Source organism: Pseudorasbora parva, chromosome 9 (assembly GCF_024679245.1).
Source record: "Pseudorasbora parva isolate DD20220531a chromosome 9, ASM2467924v1, whole genome shotgun sequence".
NCBI lineage: Eukaryota > Metazoa > Chordata > Actinopteri > Cypriniformes > Gobionidae > Pseudorasbora > Pseudorasbora parva.
The window spans coordinates 8,780,684-8,799,333 of record NC_090180.1 but is presented as its reverse complement, the minus strand read 5'-3'; the positions used below and the strand labels follow the sequence as shown (position 1 = coordinate 8,799,333).

The following is an 18,650-nucleotide window of genomic DNA, read 5'->3' as shown; positions in this document are numbered from 1 at the left end:
GGTCGAAGCATTCTGAAGAATAAATATCTAGCTAAAATGCATGTAAACTTGGGTGATTTTAAATGAATGTCGATCTACAATAATCACACACTGTTAAAATTGGTATTGATATCTTTGTGAAATTGTCGAATCTATAGAACAGTGGCAATGAAAAACTTTACTATGCTCCAAGTGCCCTCTAGTGGTCGGGAGCATTTCCATTGTTTTGTGCAAACTTATGTTTGCTTTTTAAATGTAGGGCCATCGTAACTATCCCTTTGAGGAATAGTCCCTCAAAAATTGAAACAAAATATCTTACACAAAAACAAACAAAAAAGGAGAATAATAATTGTTTTAACAGCTGTTGAAACTAAATATTTTCATCATTAAAATAAGTAAAATAATAGTTATTCACTTTTTTACATTCACATAACAATTATATATTGTCTAACTATGGTAATATTGTTTATTCATCAGAACTCATTCAAATGTTCTGTTTTGCAGCTTATATCCACTCCAACCAGATCATGGGCTGGGGAGAGAAAGCCATTGAGATCCGCTCCGTTGAAACGGGCCACCTGGATGGTGTTTTCATGCACAAGAGAGCTCAGAGACTTAAGTTCCTCTGTGAGAGGAACGACAAGGTAAGGCTCTTCAACATCCCCACACGGAAGACTGGTGTCTCAATGTAAATGTTATTTTTTTTAATCTAAAAGAGCTTTGAACATTTTGGACCAGCTAACAGTTCTCTTTTGTTGCGCAGGTGTTCTTCGCCTCTGTCCGATCAGGCGGTAGCAGTCAAGTGTTCTTCATGACGTTGAACAGAAACTCTCTGATGAACTGGTGAAGCTTCGGCAGACCCAACACTGGAGCCTTTTTCCTGTCAGCATTGCATCTGTGAGGGCACGGTACATTGACACTTTGGTCTGAAAAACATTTAAAAAAAATATTTTAAAGACTCTGAGGAGCGAGCCTGGAGACAGTCCCGTAGGGAGAGTATTGTCTCTCTGCACACGGCTCATGAAGGTGCAGTAATCTGACGTCACCTGCAGTGGCACGCAGTTCCCAGAAGAGGGGGCTGATTAACTTGAACTCGGTTTTAGACCTTATTTGTGGCCTCCGGTAAAGCCTGTCCTTTTAGGATCCTCCCCTTTTACGTTCCTGTCCCTGGTTTTCCCACTGGTTTTGATGGACTTTTTTCAGTTTCCAATGAATTTTAGTCAGTTGCATGATTGTAAAGAATTGGACAGTGTTTAAAAGATAACAAATGTGGGGATAACATTAGCAAGCACTCAGGCTAAGACCAAGCTTTAGTCTCTTGATGTTACACTTTACGATACTGGCAAACAGTTCTGCCAGTTTCACAAATATCTGTGATGCCCGTTTTTTGCTCAATTTCTCAAAAGAGAACGACATGCTCAAAAGAAACTAATAACACTGGTGCTCATTTGTATATTGTCAACAAGATTCATATACTGTACATTTATCAAAAGTACTGTATCAAAATATTGTTTAGTTTGTCTTATAGCTTTGAAGTTGGAAAGACGGGAGTTGAACCGATCATGAACCCGATCTTTTAAGTTGCGAACCATGTTTGGAATTCTTTTTTTAACTTCGCTGGTCCTTTTTTGGAATGTTTGAAACATGATGAAACAGGAGCACGAAATATAGTCCCACGTGGAAGAAAACGCTCCCCCTCACCGCTTGCATGTTTGTGTAGACACTGGATCAGATGTTGTGCGACAGGAATGTCAGAGCAACGTGATGTCTGAGATCAACAACAACAAAAAATAAATAAGAAAAAGGATAAAAGCACGACACGTGCATCTCATTGACTAATGGGAATTGATGCTGACTTGTTAAGATTTCCTTATAGTGCCTAGCACAAATTAACCCATGTGAAATCAACCATTAAAGGCACATTGATTTTCTTTTTTTGCATTCTTACGCCATAACTTACGTGTCAGCCATCGTTTTGGGCTGTCTTCTCAACATTTCAAAGACTTGCCGTTTATGTATTAAGCTGTAGCTTCCTGCACTTTTATTCCGCAACAGTGCTTAATCGGTCCAATAACCTGGGGCTCAAAACATTCCAAAAAGGGAAAAGTATCTTTATCTGGTCTCTTGGACTCAAATATCACAGATATTTGAGCTGATCTCAACTTCCTGGTACAGAACTACTACATTAGGTCAACCGATATTAACCGTAACGTATTGTTTTTGTATTGTTAGATCTGTTTTCAGTTTATCCATTTTTTGGGGTTTTGTATGTTTGCCGTTGTCCTCAGTTCAACGCTTTAGATGTTCTCAAAGTCACTTGATGTTTGCACACTATATAGATATTTATATTTCTTTCACATCTCTTACATAGCAAAAGAAGATATTTTAATGGCGAGGGAATGAGTGGTTTTAGCAATAATGTCCTGCTGATGTATGTATGCTGTGTGAAACACTGTGTTCAGCCAGTGCTAGGAAAAAAACACACTGAGCTCTTTTAATGAACTACTTTATTTGACACTCAAGAATGGTTACTTAATGTTTCTGTCTTAACACATTTTTAATGATCGTCGTTCTTTCAGAAGCTGTAAACAAGATTTTCAGTTCTTTTACGGTGATAGAAGCACTACGTCCTCCTCTTTTTGTTGTTTTTTTTTATGATAAGAAAAAAATAAAACAAATAAGTACCTTTTTTTGCCTTGTGTTTGTGTCCCTGCCTCTGTTGTATTTGGCTGTTTTTGCAGAGTTCATGAACACCGGTGTCACGCAGCGCTGAGAACTTTGCTCTGATAGGTGTAATACATTAACTCCTCTTGCTCAAGCACATGTCTTTTTTAGCCGTTTTGTCATGCTATGCAAAAAAAAAGCACCTATCTTACAATGCGGACACCTGTCATTTTTCAATATTTGCACCACATACGGTTATTAAAGTCCCTTAAAATCATCAAGTTGGCATATTCACCACAGTTAAGAGGGAAATGGTAGTCTGGTGTTCAGTGGAGAAAATGATTTTCCTAAAGCGCCATATAAACAGGGGTGAGACATGGACATCATTAGCGGATCAGGGCAGAAGGTCTCGAGCACAGCACCCGTGTGCAGCATGATCCTGACAGGATTGATTATTTACTGAGTATTGGGAAATCAGCCAAGAACCTTGGAGCCGCTAATAACGACCAAGAGCAGCTTTTGCTGACACTTCATGCAAAATGGAGAAGGTAAATTTATATCATCCGTTTTCATAAATTCACCTGGATAAGGAAATTACCGTTTGATTTGAGTCTGTATGGTCGATCATACTAAATGCATGTTTCATTTTAAATGATTTTTTTATTGTCTAATATTCACTCTATAAATGAGACTGCTGAGATGATAGTCTTGACATGCCAAATCATAAATGCAGATGTTTTTGATGCCGTGATTTGTCGCATTAATGCGCTTTGACAAAACAAACAATCATATAGTTTGATCTAGGATTCTTTGAAAAATGGATTCCGGTTCAGAATCTAGATACATATGTACATTTTTTTGTTGATGTATAAAGAGATGGTCATTCTGTTTATATGACTGTTTATTTTCATAAGTGTGTATTTACATAAGCGCTTGATAGTGTGAATAAACTACATGTATTGTAGCAATGTAATATGAGCAATACACACTTTACCAGAGATTTTCAGACTACCAAGAGCTTTAGTTCTGTTTACTGCAGGTATTACTAATGTACTTGACTGTAAATTTTGACTGATATTTTATATAAAAATGTTTTAGCTGCATCTCAGTTTTGAGTAAAATGTGTTAATCCAACTTTGTTCATTTGTGCTTAAAGTAAAATGTTTAAAATTGAATTGTTAAGAGCGGATGCTTTATATTTTACTTCACAAACATTTCTCGTTCGTTTATTTCAAGACCTTAATTACAGATTATATAATTAGGAGTAATTAAGTATTGTTGTTTTTGCAGATCATTTTGATTGTATTGCTAATTTATGTAACAATAAGGACGCCTTTGTTAACATTAGTTAATGCATCATCCAATATTAAACAAATGATGAGCAACATGTTTTTACAGCATTTATTAACCATTGTTCGTGTTAGTTCAGTGATCATTAACTAAACTTAATAGGTACAACTTTTGATCTGTATAAGTAAATGCTGAAATTAACATTAGTTCAAATTAAATGCTAGAAATATTGTTCACATTAGTTATTAACTAATATCAATATTTTAATATTAACTAATGTTAACAGATAAAACCTTATTGTGAATGACTAACTTTAGTATTACCCTAATTTCACTTTAATGAAGTAAATTAACTCTGTGTGTGTGTGTGTTAACGGACTCGCAGCAGTTAACATTCACACTCGCTCTGGCGGTGTTCACGGCCGCACTCGGCTCTCTGCAGATGGGATACAGCCTGGGCGTCATCAATGCCCCACAGAAGGTCAGTCATCACACCAACACTACAACCTTCACACTCCCAACTGCCTTCTGAGCCAGAATGATATGGATTTATCTACTTAAGATTATATCTTCAAGAGAAAGGACTGTTGTTCTGTATCACTGGTAGGATTGGATTTGTTATGGCAGTGTGTCATTTGTGTTGTAGGTCATCGAGAGGCACTATGCAAGATCTCTCGGTGTCTATAATGAAGAACTGGCCCGTAGAGAAGAAGGGAATGCCACAGATCTCGAAGAAGCTTCTGATCCTTCCGTGGTCTTGTACATTTCCTTGTCCGTGTCCATCTTCGCTATTGGAGGCATGGTGTCCTCCTTTCTAGTGAGCTTTGTTAGCGACTTCCGTGGAAGGTGGAGTATCTGTGTTCTTGTGGATTATTTTGTGATTAAGATAAAAAAGGAAGCCACTCAAGGACATTAAATGCAATAAATAGTTTCATCTTTCTTTATCTTGAAGAATTGAGATTAATATGCTCAGATACAGTAGAATGTGACTCATTTGTGGTCCTCTTGTGTAATATTGATTTCCAGGATCAAAGGCATGCTGGCAATAAATGTCCTTGCCATAACAGCTGGGCTGCTCATGGTGCTGGCTAAAATGGGCACACCTTACCTCATGGTGATAGCGGGACGTGCTATCATGGGACTGTACTGTGGTAAGACAGGACTTTGCCCTTACAGATAGTCTTGAGAGAGAAGCAAGTTTGAGATTTTAAAAAAATCTGAAAGTATATCATAACTGATGCATATGGGATAAAAATAACAATCAATACTGCAGTTTGAAAAATGTGAATTATATACAATATGTATTAAAAACAAATAAGAAGAACATGTAAGATAAATAAGAGAATAAAAAACAACAACCTTAATCTAATAATAATAATAATAATAATAATAATGCAAAAGCAATATCAAAAGCTGTACAGCAAGCTGTTTAGAATATCAACGAGTAGGATATTGCTTTAGAGCAGTTTAATAAACAAGAATTTTATATTGAGCTACGTTTTACATAAGATATTATTTTGTCGATTGTCTGTTTCTTATAATTCATATTTTGTCTGCATTAGGCCTGTAGGGTTTACAATATGATCAACAAATAAGTATAAGGAAATTTGGCTATTGAAAAATAAATAACATTTTAACTTGACTCAAATCAGATCAGTAAAATGATCCGACGGTCAACGAAAGTATTTCCAAATGAAGCCGAAATGTAAATATAAAATATCTTTGCGTCTCTGATTAAACCGCAGGAGCGGTTAATGAAACAGTGTTTTTGAATGAATCAAGTGAATGCTACAATGACTCGCTCATACAGGCAGTACTTGCTTCATTCAAAGAATCGGTGTTAATAATGCATGATTCAATCATTGCATCTTCTGAAATCTCATATTGCGGTCATTTAAGGTGCACTATGTAGTATTTTTGCAGTAAAATATCCAAAAGTCACTAGGCCAGTGTTATATATTTTGTTCAGTTGAGTACTTGTTGAACTTGTTGAAAAAATTGCTATTTTAACCAAGGAGCCGAGGCGTCTGAGGGAGTTGCCTGTCAATTGTGTCATATCTGCGTTACCCTCAGTTTATAGCTTTATTTGGCAGAAACGCTTTACTCTCACTGCAGTGCAACAAGTGTCAAAGCAGCCGCTGAGCGAACGCATAGAGTAACGTCATAACAATATTGTAAACACAACTAAATGTATCTCATATGATAAACAGAGCTGCGTTACCTCATACTTATGAGCGGAAAAGTGAAAATGGCACCGGTGACTGTGTCCCGTCATGATAAAGTCCGGCTGCTCGTGAGCCGTGTTTTTTTCATCTTATTAACAATCGCTCCAGCGGCCTTGCTCAGCTCCACAACACTTGGTCCTGCTCTGCTTCATACTACAGTAGCGTTAATAATCGCATCCATGAGCTGATGATTTCTGCCTATTTTCTAATCAAACTTAACTATACTTTCTTGCCAAGATGCTGAGCTCAAACTTGGCGTCATCAAACTATGCCTTCGTTTTGAATGTTTTGCCCTCTAGTGGATGGAAAAGTTGCATAGTGCACCTTTAAAGAATCCATTTACAGTGGTATGAATGTGTGTGATATAAATGAAATGACTACATTCACCATGTTGTCGTTATCATGTGATGATGGCATTCACTAATCCTATTCCGTGTCCTCATGGAATAGTAAAATGTCCATCAAATGTGCACCTCAGAATCTTGCCAGAAATAGTAGGCCATCCGGGTGTTTTTCACCTGTACTGTTTTATGAATACTATGAATTTGGACATACTACTCTGCTCATACTGTTTTTGGCCTACGGCACAGTATGGAGTTAGGCATATCCAGATGCATCGTCATTTATATATATAAGATATCAATATACATTTTCACTAGACTTTTCACATGCTAAGATTATCAGACTGGTGCACAGGCATTAGTTCATAATTTACTTACATTAATATGTTTTATTACATTGCACTGCCTATGTTTTGTATATGTATCTGGGATATGTTTTGACTGCACACTGGTGGTTATGTGTGAAATGTGTTACAGGTCTGTCATCTGGCCTGGTGCCCCTGTACATTGGAGAGATTTCTCCAGTGAAGTACAGAGGGGCTATGGGAGCGCTCCACCAGCTGGCTATTGTAATTGGCATCCTTATTAGTCAAGTAAGCGACACTTTTATAATATATTTAATCCACAAATACATAAAGATTCAACGGTTCATTGCGAGAACTGGATATTTTATTTTATTAAATAAAAGAGCATGGACATACACGACCTTCCGTGGAAAAACCGTTTAACAATCACCTAAAACAATTGTGATTTAAAAAACAGTGATGCTGTACAATAGCTTTTCAATGCAAAACGTAATACAAATGAGTATTTTAATCATTTTGGACGTCACGTGATCTGCTCAAAAACCGAAGCTTGTATTAAAGTTATTTGATCTTTTTGAGCTCTATGAGACATGTGCAGGTGTCCTTGTCATCTACAGATCATCGGTATGGACTTCCTGCTGGGAAATGATGACATGTGGCACGTGTTGCTGGGTCTTTCTGGAGCTCCTGCCGTCCTGCAGAGTCTGCTGCTGCTTCTGTGTCCAGAGAGTCCTCGATACCTCTACATCAAACTGGGCAAAGTGGAAGAAGCACGCAAGAGTATGTGCCAAAGCTTTCTCACTCCTCACTCGTGAACACTAAACATGCGATTTGTATTTGTAGAGAGATCATTTTTGTGCAATGTTAAAAATAACAAACATTTTAGGAATAATCTCATAGGCTTAAGCATCAGTCATAAAGTTTACACTAGCGGATAGTAAACATTATGATATTAAAGTTGAAATTTTATGAGAATAAAGTCAAAATTACAAGGATCTACACTGTCAGAAAAAAGGTAAATTTCTGTCACTGGGGCGGTATGTACCTTTTAAGGTACTAATATGTACCATTTAGGGGTGAGTAAGGTACAAAGATGGGTACCGCCCCAGTGATAGAACTGTACCTTTTTTTTTGAGAGTGTATGTCATTTTTTTTTGGGCCAAAAAAACACAAATGGCCCAAAGGAATTCTGAGAATAAAGTCAAAATTACAAGGATAAATTTTTGTGAGACTGAAGTCTCAATATTATAATAAGGAAAATAATAATATATAATATAATAATAAGGAAAGTAACATCACAGTGAAGTGGAGTTGACCACTGGCTGCTATTACAGATTGCATAAAACAGGCAATTTCCTGAATGTCTGTTTGGTTATTTCTCCTTAATAAATTCAATTTCCTACCTTTGCTGCTGGAGACTAATGAAAACTGCTGGTTTGCCAAAAGTATTTACATGTTAACACATGCTAGACTATATCTAAACCTTCCACATCCATTTCTGCATCGAATAAGCTTTTTTCCCCCTATAATCAATCTCCCACACGTGTGGTTTACGGGAACTCTCCAACTCTCCATAGGTGTAATGGTTTTTATACTGTACAAACGGTACATTCTATCCTACACTGCCCCTATACCCATCACAGGAAACATTCTGCATTTTCACAGTTTAAGAAAAACATTGTTTAGTATGTTTTAAATCAATTTAGTTTACGGGGACACAGGAAGTGTCCTCATGAACCTTGTTTATGTTGTAATACCCAAGTCATTACACACATTTGTGTCTTCATAAACCCAGAACACACGCACACACACACACCCTTCATAATACTTTCATACCAAATTCCACAAAATGTACAACTATATTTGCAAAATTACAACTTTATTCACATAACGTATTCTAAATTATTTTTTGTTAACCTGCCACTAAAACAATGTCCTAATAATCTGAATTTCTCTAAAGGCCCTTTCACAGAATGAACACTATAAAAACAGCATTAGTGTCTACACCAACAAATGTTCTTCAAAAAATTCTGAAAAAAGGATTCCAAAATATTGTTCCTCTGTGTCATTGTTGTTATAGTTGTGATGTGGACTCTGCTATTCTCTTATAGAGTTTAGTGATTGATTTTTTTTTGTTCTTTGTGTCAACAGTCCTTCATTCTAAACTTCCTCAAAGATTAGACAAAATAATGCTGCCCTTTTTCCTTCTGGTAGGTCTGACAAGGCTGAAGGGAGATTACGACACCTCTAAGGACTTAGCAGAGATGCAGGCAGAGAAGGAGGAGGCCATGAAAGAGGCCAAAATGTCCATCCTGCGACTGCTCCGCTCCTCTGTGTACCGCCAGCAGCTCTTTGTGGCCCTGATGATGCACTTCTCCCAGCAGTTCTCTGGGATCAACGCTGTACGCTCAGTCTACCTACTCCCATTTTATTGGAAAACAAAAAAACATTTGGATTGAAGTTTTATGGACCCCATTACTATAAGACATCTGTAATGTTTGATATTGTCTTTGTTTTTTTTCTTCTAGATCTTTTATTACTCTACTTCGATCTTCCAGACTGCAGGGGTCGGTCAGCCTGTGTATGCCACTATCGGAGTGGGAGTTATAAACATCATTTTCACCCTTGTGTCGGTAAACAGACACTAATTTAAAGGCAAACACCGGCTGCTGAGGAACAGGCTCTCGTCTCTTAGAAACAGCAGAGTGCTGTTGCCTCTTGGGTCTTACTTTCCTTTAATGCTTTTTGACAGTAACTTGAGACTGATATTGTAGATAAATCCAGCTCAGTTGAGAGCAGTTTCTTTAGATAACAGCTTACAATCGTTACAACTGAAAGGCAGAACAACACCCATTAGCACTATGATCAAAATTTGTCTAAATTTAGGTTAGATACAGTATATTCATTTTTTGCTGACATTATCAGTCATGCTCATGTTTTTACATACTATGCTACAAAATATGACCCAGCAGTGAGACACATCACCTTGAGTCTTGTGAATGGCTTATATAATTATTAGTTTTTTAATAATTGCTGGTTGTGCAGATGCCTGTTGGCTCATAGAGCTGGAGAGCAGCCATATTTTATCGGGGACTTTGCAGTGTTTATCTCTGCTGGTTCAAGGGCAGCCTGCTGAAAACAGTTTTGAGTAATGAGTCAATAGCTACTCTAAATCAAATAATCCATTCAGAACCAGTTTTGATGAATCGTGTGCATGAAAGCACAATCATTTTCAACAAAGTCATTTTCTGAATGAAGAAATAGTACTAATCACAATAGTACTTTTTTTTATTATTAAAAAAGGTTTTAGCTCTAAAGAAATGAGTAGTAAGTCTGGAAAATGTTCTGCTACAAAAGGAAAAAAAGGAAATGCAACTTTTTATCTCACAATTTTGACTTTTTTTGCTCAGTTTCTCAATTTTTAAAAAAATATTTCTGACTTTACACTGCTTTACACTTATAACTGACTCAAAAAAAAAAAAAAAAAAGATCAATTGTGTCAGTGATTTCTGAATTCTAAGATATCAATTCAGAATTTGAGAAAAGTCAAAATTGTGAAATATAAACTGGCAATTGTGAGAAAAAGGTCCAAATTGGATTTGTGAGATATACATTTGTGAAACGAGCGCCATGAAATACACGGAAGGCGTCACCTCATTAGGGATGTTGTTGCGATCACATGGCCAGCCAAATACTTTGGTGTTCTGGAACCCCTAAAATGTGGTGGTAATGTGGAAACATGACCATTAAACTACAAAAAATAAATAAAAATAAACAATATAATAATAATAATATTTTATATATAGAATAATAATAACAATTAATTACAATAATACATATGGAGAAATATACAAATATCATTACAACCCATAGCATGTGTTGGTTCAATGGTTCAAAACCACTAGATGTCAGTATATGGCAAATACATAAATAAAAAATAATTGAAAAACCATATCTTTGTGTACAGGCAATCATAGATGATTTTTGAACAGTTTGGTTCATGTGTGTGTTTGCACGCGTGCTCTACAGGTGTTCTTGGTGGACCGAACTGGCAGACGAACACTCACTCTGGTTGGGATGGCAGGAATGTGCTGCTGTGCAGTAGCCATGACAGTGGGCCTGGCATTTCAGGTATGATTGTTTTGTTTTTTTAATATGAAGAAAGCTAAAATGTTTTGTTTTTTTAAACAAAAAAAACAACAACAACTCAAATTCATTAGCTAGAGTATATGAAATTGTCATTAGACAGAGTTGGACTGAGTTGCTGTCTTTGTTTGTTTTAAAATGATTTCTTTTTATTCTGCTATTCAGGATGTTTACACATGGATGAGCTACCTCAGCATGATATCCATATTCATGTTTGTGTCTTTCTTTGAAATCGGGCCTGGACCAATCCCATGGTTCATTGTGGCGGAGCTCTTCAGTCAGGGCCCACGTCCAGCAGCCATCGCATTAGCTGGTTGTTGCAACTGGACATGCAATTTTATTGTTGGCATGTTTTTCCCTTATTTAGAGGTAAGGGTTTCCTGCATCTCTACCCTTGTGCAGTAGTACCCATATGCCGTCACTACATAAGGTCTTTAAAATAAGAATAAATCTAACTTTGCTTTGGTCCCTACTCTCTAGGGTCTCTGTGGGAGCTATGTCTTCGTCATTTTTGCAGTACTCTTGTTTGGTTTCACCATTTTCATCTACTTGCGTGTACCTGAAACAAAAGGAAAGACTTTTGAGGAGATTGCAGCAGTTTTTCACCGTAAACGTGGAGCGTCTCCTTCCAAACCTCAAGAAGAGGGTGAGATGGTGCAGCTCAAGAGCTCTACAGAGGCCTAAAGGAGGACCTGTGGAATGAACGTTGTTACTGCATCACAGAACTCACCTATTATGACAGAACTGATCACTGAGCCTGCAGAGCTCATCCATCATGTGACAGGAAATAACTAGTCTAGAAGCTAGTAAAGAGATTAGCTAAACACAACAGCAAAATCGTGAAAGATGGTGCACATGCACTGGTGCGGCTGATGTTTATGATTGTATATAATTTGTATATTCTCAAAATGATATATCTGTTTAAAATATTTTAAAGAAATTGTTATTGTTGTAAAATTATATATTTTTGCAGTGTATTTCATTAGTGATATTTATGATGGCAAATGTAAAGTAATTTGTGCTCTCAGTTAATAGGGAGATAATTGTCTGTGTCACCTGAGGTTTGTGTAACATAAATCAACTGAAAGAAGGATATATAAACTTTGGCACATTACATACATGGGAGTTATATGATAAATGTTTAAAAAGAAACATCGCCTGTTCAGTGTATAAATATATTCAAGGACAAAATTTAAGTACATTTTGTTCTACATTTACAATGGTTGTATTACATTTGTGTGATTTTTGTCATTGTAAGTTTAGCCATATTTTAAAGTAAACCATTCAAAGTTAAAACAACCGTAAATATTTAATTATTTGCTTTGCTAGATATCTAAAAATCCCAAGACTCTTAGGACATAATTATTTTACTTTTGCAGAATAAAAGCATAATCCTTGAATTGTATTATATCAAATGATACATAGGAAGGTCTTTGAAAAAAACAATGATGTTGAACCCTTTTTGGCTATGTCTTTTAATCTGTTTCAAGTCATTCTTCCATTTAAAGTTATGGCAGTTTGATGAGTAGGCTATCAAAGTACCTGGGAAGTTATTGAAAAGAAACAGTCAATGTTATGTTTACTCTATTGTTAAAGTTTGGGGTTGGCAAGTATCTTATTTATTCAGCAAGGCTGCATTTATCTAATCAAAAATACAGTAAAAACAGTAATATTGTGGCAGCCATTACTCAGTCTTTAGTGTGACACAATCCTTCAAAAATGATGCTGATAGGCTAATATTATCAATGTTGAATAAGGTGGAATGTGTGGAGTGGTGGAGTCCCAAACTAGTCTTCAATTCATTCTCTATCGAACTCAACTTTTTGCTAGTTGATAGAACTTCAATATAATCATATTTTATAATTGCCGGTGGGCAGAGCAAACACAATACTGGCATACATTCAAACTATGTAATGAAGGTTGGGTTTAGGAAAAATGCTCAACTGTGCTCTCAGAACAAGAGTAGGCTACGTTTCAGAAATGACAGGTCCAAGTTGCCACGTGTTTTCAATGATAAATGTAGCCTATTAAACTTATTTGATCAAGTACAACATTTGTTGGCCAAAACAAGTTTGATATTTTTGTATGTTTACTTTTAAAGTTTTAATATTTCGTGAAGTGATTTATTCGTTTCAAAATTGTTTTTGTTCCTAAATTTGAGCACTACGCAGCTGTAGCAGTTTCTCCTCGTGCATGAGAATCTCGTTGCCGTAAAGGTACGCGCATGCGCAGATCTCTTCGTCTTTTGTTGGAAGGGAATGACTGGCGTTTTCAATGCTCTCTGCTACAGCATCGCAACATTTATAGACGAATCCTCTGAATACAGTACAGTAGGTGGATAAGACTCTGGAAGAGGATTTGGCGATTCAAGACGGTGTCCTGAAGCGGTCGATTGTGTGATCAGAGCCTCTGGGTGCGGAGTTGTTTTATTTTGCATGTGTGTCAAAGCTAGATAGAGCAGCATAACGGCCTGACAAAAGTTCTTGATTCCGATGCGAACATCTCCGTTTACTCGTTTATGAATGATGTACCGCGATAAGGGTTTGTTCCTGAGCAAAAACAAGGTTTACATGTTTGTGAGCTAATACACGTTCTTTGAGTGATTCGGTCAACTTAGTAGTTCCGGTTAACTTTGCGTGCAGCTGTAAAGTGAGTCATTCATCCAGCCCAAACGTTCCAACGGCATTAGAGTCTGCGAATTTAGCGAGGATTAACTTTACGCGCTTTTTGTTGGTGTCCAGGCCGTGGTAGGTTGTAGTTGATGGTTTATAAGTGGTCGATTTGTTCACGTTTACAACATTGGCAATGAGTTCGTATTCAAGTTTTAAGTTACGGTCTATTAGAGCACCCCCACAGCTCACATGCTGTTTTAGCTTCAACGTGCTCTCTGTTAAGTCTGTAATATTTACATATAAACATACAAATGGATAATATATAATTATTTCAGCAAATGTGCGAATGTTTCACCACACTTAAAGGGATAGTGCACCCTAAAATGACGATTCCGTCATTTCCTCGCCCTCGCCTCGTGTCGATTCAAACCTGCATGTCTGTCTTTGCTCTGTTGAACACACGTTTCGCTTATCATTGACATCTGCTGCTCGTTCTCACATTTTCTTTTACGTTCCACAGACGAAAGGAACGTTATGACCAATTATTATTTTATTTTTTATTTTTGAGTGAACTATCTCTTTAAAAGTACCAGACGGTAATGTTTTTGTAGATGTTCTTTGGCGCTACCTTGCATTTTGAATCGTAGTACCATGAAAATAACGTGGTATATCAAAAGTACCCCACAGTATTACTATCTGATTTCGTCTGTACTCTTTGCTGTGTAAATACCATATTACACGAATGTTTTAATAATTCCTTTTTTCTTTTCTGCTGACAGAATCCTTTTCGATTAACCCATCATGGCTGATCTTGATACTGATTTCACCAGTGGAGATGCTGGGGCTTCTCTAACCTTCCCCATGCAGTGCAGTGCTCTACGTAAGAACGGCTTTGTGGTGCTAAAAGGACGTCCATGCAAGATTGTGGAGATGTCTACTTCCAAGACTGGCAAGCATGGCCACGCCAAGGTATCAAATTAATTAACCCACTGCTAAGGGCTTATTTTTAAGGGCTGAATTTTGTAATACAATACATATTTTTGAATTGGTAACGTTGTAATCATTAAAAGTGCTAATTGCATTGGCTTAATTTCATTTTTCAGGTGCACATGGTTGGAATTGACATATTTACTGGAAAGAAAAATGAAGATATCTGTCCCTCCACTCACAACATGGATGTTCCTAATATCAAGAGACTGGACTATCAAGTAAGATCAACCTTGGGCCTCATTTCTCAGTGTTCAGTAGTCATGTTCACATGGTTATGATTGAATAATGTTTGTGATTAGTACTAAAGTTTTGTCTTCAAAAATGTGCACTTCACAGAAATTGTCTATATTTCATCTATTCTGAGGCTTTTTGAATTAATGTTCCTTTTCTGTCTTTCCTTTGGCACAGCTGGTTGGCATTACCGATGGCTACCTTTCTCTGCTGAAGGATAATGGAGATTTGCGTGAGGACCTCAAGCTGCCTGAGGGGGATCTGGGCAAAGAAATAGAGAGCAAATTTGAATCTGGAGATGAATTTCTGGTCTGTAGCTGTTACATGCTTTTAAATTCACATAAATTTGTACACCGTGAGCTAGTTAAAAAATGTTTAAAGACTTTTTAGATGGGGCTTTATTAATTTAATTTGGATCAATCTTCAGTCTTGCTCAGGCCAAGGACCCATTAGAGGATATAGAGGCTGATCATGGGTTCACATAATGTCCCATGTTAGAGTTACCATAATTATGAGATTCCAACTTGTAAAAAGCGTTAACATCCTTGTAGAACTTTTAATTACTTCTTATAAACTGCCTTTTCTTGTACCATCTGATCACTGCAATGTCATGTGGAGATCAAAATAGCACCTTTTTATTATTAATAATGATTTAATGCAAGAATAACCTGAAAAATGAACAAAAGATATACAGTAGTTTAATGTAGTTTGCAAAGAGCACAATTCATAGCACTCGAGTTGTAGTGTTTTTTTTGGTAACACTTTGATTTAGAGTGCAATTCTCACTACTAACTAGTTGCATATTACTAGGATATTCGCTGTTTATCCTACCCAATACCTAAACTTAGCAACTACCTAAACTATTAACAAACCATACTTGGGAGTTTGAGGTAAAAGTCATAGTTACTAGTTAAAACTAAAGTGTGACCAGTTTTGTTTTTTTCCTAAATATATTTTAGTTATACAGGTATTAGCAAAGTATTTACATTTACAAAGGTGCAGTGTGTAGTATTTATATGGATTTATTGACAGAAATGCAATATAATACACATAACTACATAAAGACCTTACATAATGAACCATTATGTTTTTATTACCATAGAATGAGCCATTGCTATCTACATACTCTGCGGGTCCACTTTCAGTGACGTCACCATTTTGTACAGTCATGTTTCTACAGTAGCCCTAAATGGACAAACTTCTCTAGAGCGCTAGTCAGTTTCTGCTTTCTCAGACAACATTTTGAGCTTTGGGTGTTTGCTTTTCACAGCCTCAGCTCTAAATGCTGCTAAATTCACACACTGCACCTTTAAAGTTGTGATAAATCAGCATTGTGATTAATAACCAAGTGTTTCCGATTTTCAAAATAGAAATTTAGGGAAAAATCAGTTTCCCTAAATTTAGGGATATTTAGGGAAACTGAAATGAATGTGAGATTGTGGTGGACTGTGGAGTGGCGGGGTCTACAAAGACTAAATGTTTCATTAGAAGTTCTAAAGACATAAATGGGTGATTCCCTCATAAGGTTTATAGCATTTAGAAAATGGATAGGCTAAAGTTTCATTTTATGATGGCTTTAAAATTAGTCCTAGTGTTTTACCATGTCATTTTGAAAAAGAGTTGATTTTTTGACGTCTTTCCCTCTTTCCCAGGTCTCCGTGTTGGCTGCCATGGGGGAGGAGTGTCCCATTGCCATCAAACCCATGAGCTCATAATGAACAGAAGCTGACGGGCTGGTTGAGTGAGGGCCTCTATACCACAAATATTACATTTAGTTCTAAAAGTCACCAAAGTCACAGCCTTCACAAACCACCGAGAATCATTTCTGTTAAACAGTAAAGATGCTGGACCTTTTGACCTGTCTCATGAGGTGTTGTCTAATCAGGATATTTCATATCACAAAGGGTTTCCTGCACGCTTGTTCATTATTATTTTCCCCTCATTCATTCCTTTTTCATTATACAGATGCACTTTTATCATTCATTATTAAAAATGGGAATAGTTTTTTAAAGCTCTACTTATTGCAGAAACCTTTTTATTCATGCCGACGGGCCTTAAACTGTTGCAAATCAGGCAGCAGCCATAGATGATTACCTCTATGAATCTCACTGACTAGTTTGCCGGCATTTGGTACATCCACATATGTGCCAAAGCCTGTGTGTCTCAGGTAGGCTAGGATTTGTCTGAATGTCACTCTGACAGCTTGGCACTTGTTGGGGTGACCGGCAACTAGCGACCCTAAGGCAGAAAACGGAAAACAAATTTTACTGACATTTAATCCAGACCAAATGACCAAATATAATGTAGTTGATCTGAATCGCAAAATCTGTTTTTTGTTTGATTTTTCTTTCTTTCTTTTTTTCTTTTTTTTAGAAGTAATTCTAAATTTAGTTTTTCTCCACCTGAACTTTCCAGGTTTTCTTTAGTTTAAGTTTACAGCCTTTGTCCCTCCATAATTAACACTCATTTTGGTAGCAAAGCAATAACCCAGTACCTTTGTTACATCTCTTTAGTAGTAAGGGAAGATGATTATAAGAAGGGCCTTTGAGCTTTGCACTGGCTAACCGGCTGTGATGCAACGGTAGAGAACGCCCTCTGTAACAAACTCTGTTTACAGTAGCTTTGCTATACAACAAATTTTTATGCTGCATAAATTAGCTTATTTTTTTGTACTTTCAGACAGGCACAGCGTGTGCACTTAAAGGGCTTCAATACCAACACACTTTCATTTCACGCTCTATAGCATCTTACATGCAACTGGCTTGTTTACTGGTATAAAGGCTTTATTAGTTTTAGTTTTTCTCTACTTTAAGGGCACAGTTTGCTTTTGGCTCATTAAAAATATAGTATTTTGTAGTAGAAAGCATTTTTATTTACTCTGAAATTCCTTTTTTTGATGTAGAAATGAGGAATGTTGCTATTGTATCTGCATTTGGATTCCTCTTTGTGGTAGATTTGATTCAGAATTTTTTTTTCCCTTTTTTTTTTTTTTTTTTTTTTTTTTAATTTGTTTACTATAGGATGGACCAGCAAATGACAACTCTTGGTTGGGCAGAATGATTTTTCTTAAGAGGTATTTTCAGCTTTGTTGGGTGTTCTCTGTTTCAACTAGTTTTTGTTATTGTTAATCTAGCTCTCGTATAAAAAGTGGCCTGAGAGCTCACATAAGTGGGAAGTATTGTATGACTGTACAGTATTGAAAAGATTTCACGTTGGCATATAAAACTCAGCGAGTCTCTCAGGTTTCCAGTGTTCAGTTATTTTGCTGTTTGTAGTATTAGTCCTAAATATCCCTGTAAAATACCTCTGTCTCTATCTGCAAATCATTAGTGTTCATGCTTGCGAGTGAATTACATGCTTTTTTTTTATAGATTGGTTCTTTTCTTAAATTCAGCAGCTTGACTGAGTTACAGACAGAAAGAAACATGGGTCATTTCCAGTGCAAACTGTAAGGAGATGCTTAATCAGACAAGCAGTAGAAATAATAGTGTTCAGTGTTTTTCATATGGATAGTTGAATGATAATTGTAAGAAACCACAAATTGGGATATGAGGGGAGCAATTATAATAAACTCAACTGAAAAACGGATGAGCTTTTGTGTTTCTTTTTTTTCCAGTTTTCAACAGGCCTGGTAATACATTTGCATTTAGTTTTAACATTTCTCTTTGGGGTTAGTGTTAAATGTGCTCCAAGACGTGTCTTATGGTTGCCCTGATAAAAAAGTATTAATGCATTTTAAAATAAAAGTGCAATTCTTGTGATGGCAAAGATGATTTTTTAGCGTCATTACGCCAGTCTTCAGTGTCACATGAGGCTTCAAAAATTGTTCTAATATGATGATTTTTACTTTAAAAAACATATTGTCAAT

At 36.5% G+C, this 18,650-nt stretch overlaps 3 protein-coding genes across 14 annotated transcripts in view; all 3 read left to right on the top strand.

Annotated features, from left to right (window-relative positions):
• tnika (TRAF2 and NCK interacting kinase a) overlaps positions 1-2,668 on the top strand; it is a 102,727-nt gene extending 100,059 nt beyond the window's left edge. For all 10 annotated transcript variants that reach the window (XM_067453730.1, XM_067453734.1, XM_067453733.1 and 7 more), the window contains 2 exons: positions 484-623; positions 743-2,668. In XM_067453730.1, coding sequence (XP_067309831.1) covers positions 484-623; positions 743-826 — 224 coding nt within the window. In that variant the 3' untranslated portion in view covers positions 827-2,668. The remainder of the gene's footprint in view (positions 1-483; positions 624-742) is intronic.
• Positions 2,669-2,870: 202 nt separating this feature from the next.
• On the top strand, positions 2,871-12,410 carry slc2a2 (solute carrier family 2 member 2). The gene is made up of 11 exons (XM_067453740.1): positions 2,871-3,191; positions 4,318-4,413; positions 4,579-4,778; positions 4,959-5,083; positions 6,976-7,091; positions 7,421-7,583; positions 9,018-9,205; positions 9,332-9,436; positions 10,833-10,934; positions 11,115-11,318; positions 11,430-12,410. Exons 1-11 carry the CDS (start codon positions 3,183-3,185, stop codon positions 11,631-11,633), a joined length of 1,512 nt encoding a protein of 503 aa, XP_067309841.1. The 5' UTR covers positions 2,871-3,182; the 3' UTR covers positions 11,634-12,410.
• Positions 12,411-13,172: 762 nt separating this feature from the next.
• On the top strand, positions 13,173-18,368 carry eif5a2 (eukaryotic translation initiation factor 5A2). Of its 3 annotated transcripts, none has more exons than XM_067453741.1 (5): positions 13,173-13,362; positions 14,341-14,530; positions 14,665-14,769; positions 14,960-15,091; positions 16,435-18,368. In XM_067453741.1, exons 2-5 carry the CDS (start codon positions 14,363-14,365, stop codon positions 16,495-16,497), a joined length of 468 nt encoding a protein of 155 aa, XP_067309842.1. In that variant the 5' UTR covers positions 13,173-13,362; positions 14,341-14,362; the 3' UTR covers positions 16,498-18,368. The 3 variants fall into 3 exon arrangements, with proteins under 3 accessions (XP_067309842.1, XP_067309843.1, XP_067309844.1); XM_067453742.1 differs by lacking the exon at positions 13,173-13,362 and adding an exon at positions 13,558-13,696; XM_067453743.1 differs by lacking the exon at positions 13,173-13,362 and adding an exon at positions 14,020-14,157.
• Positions 18,369-18,650: the final 282 nt, after the last annotated feature.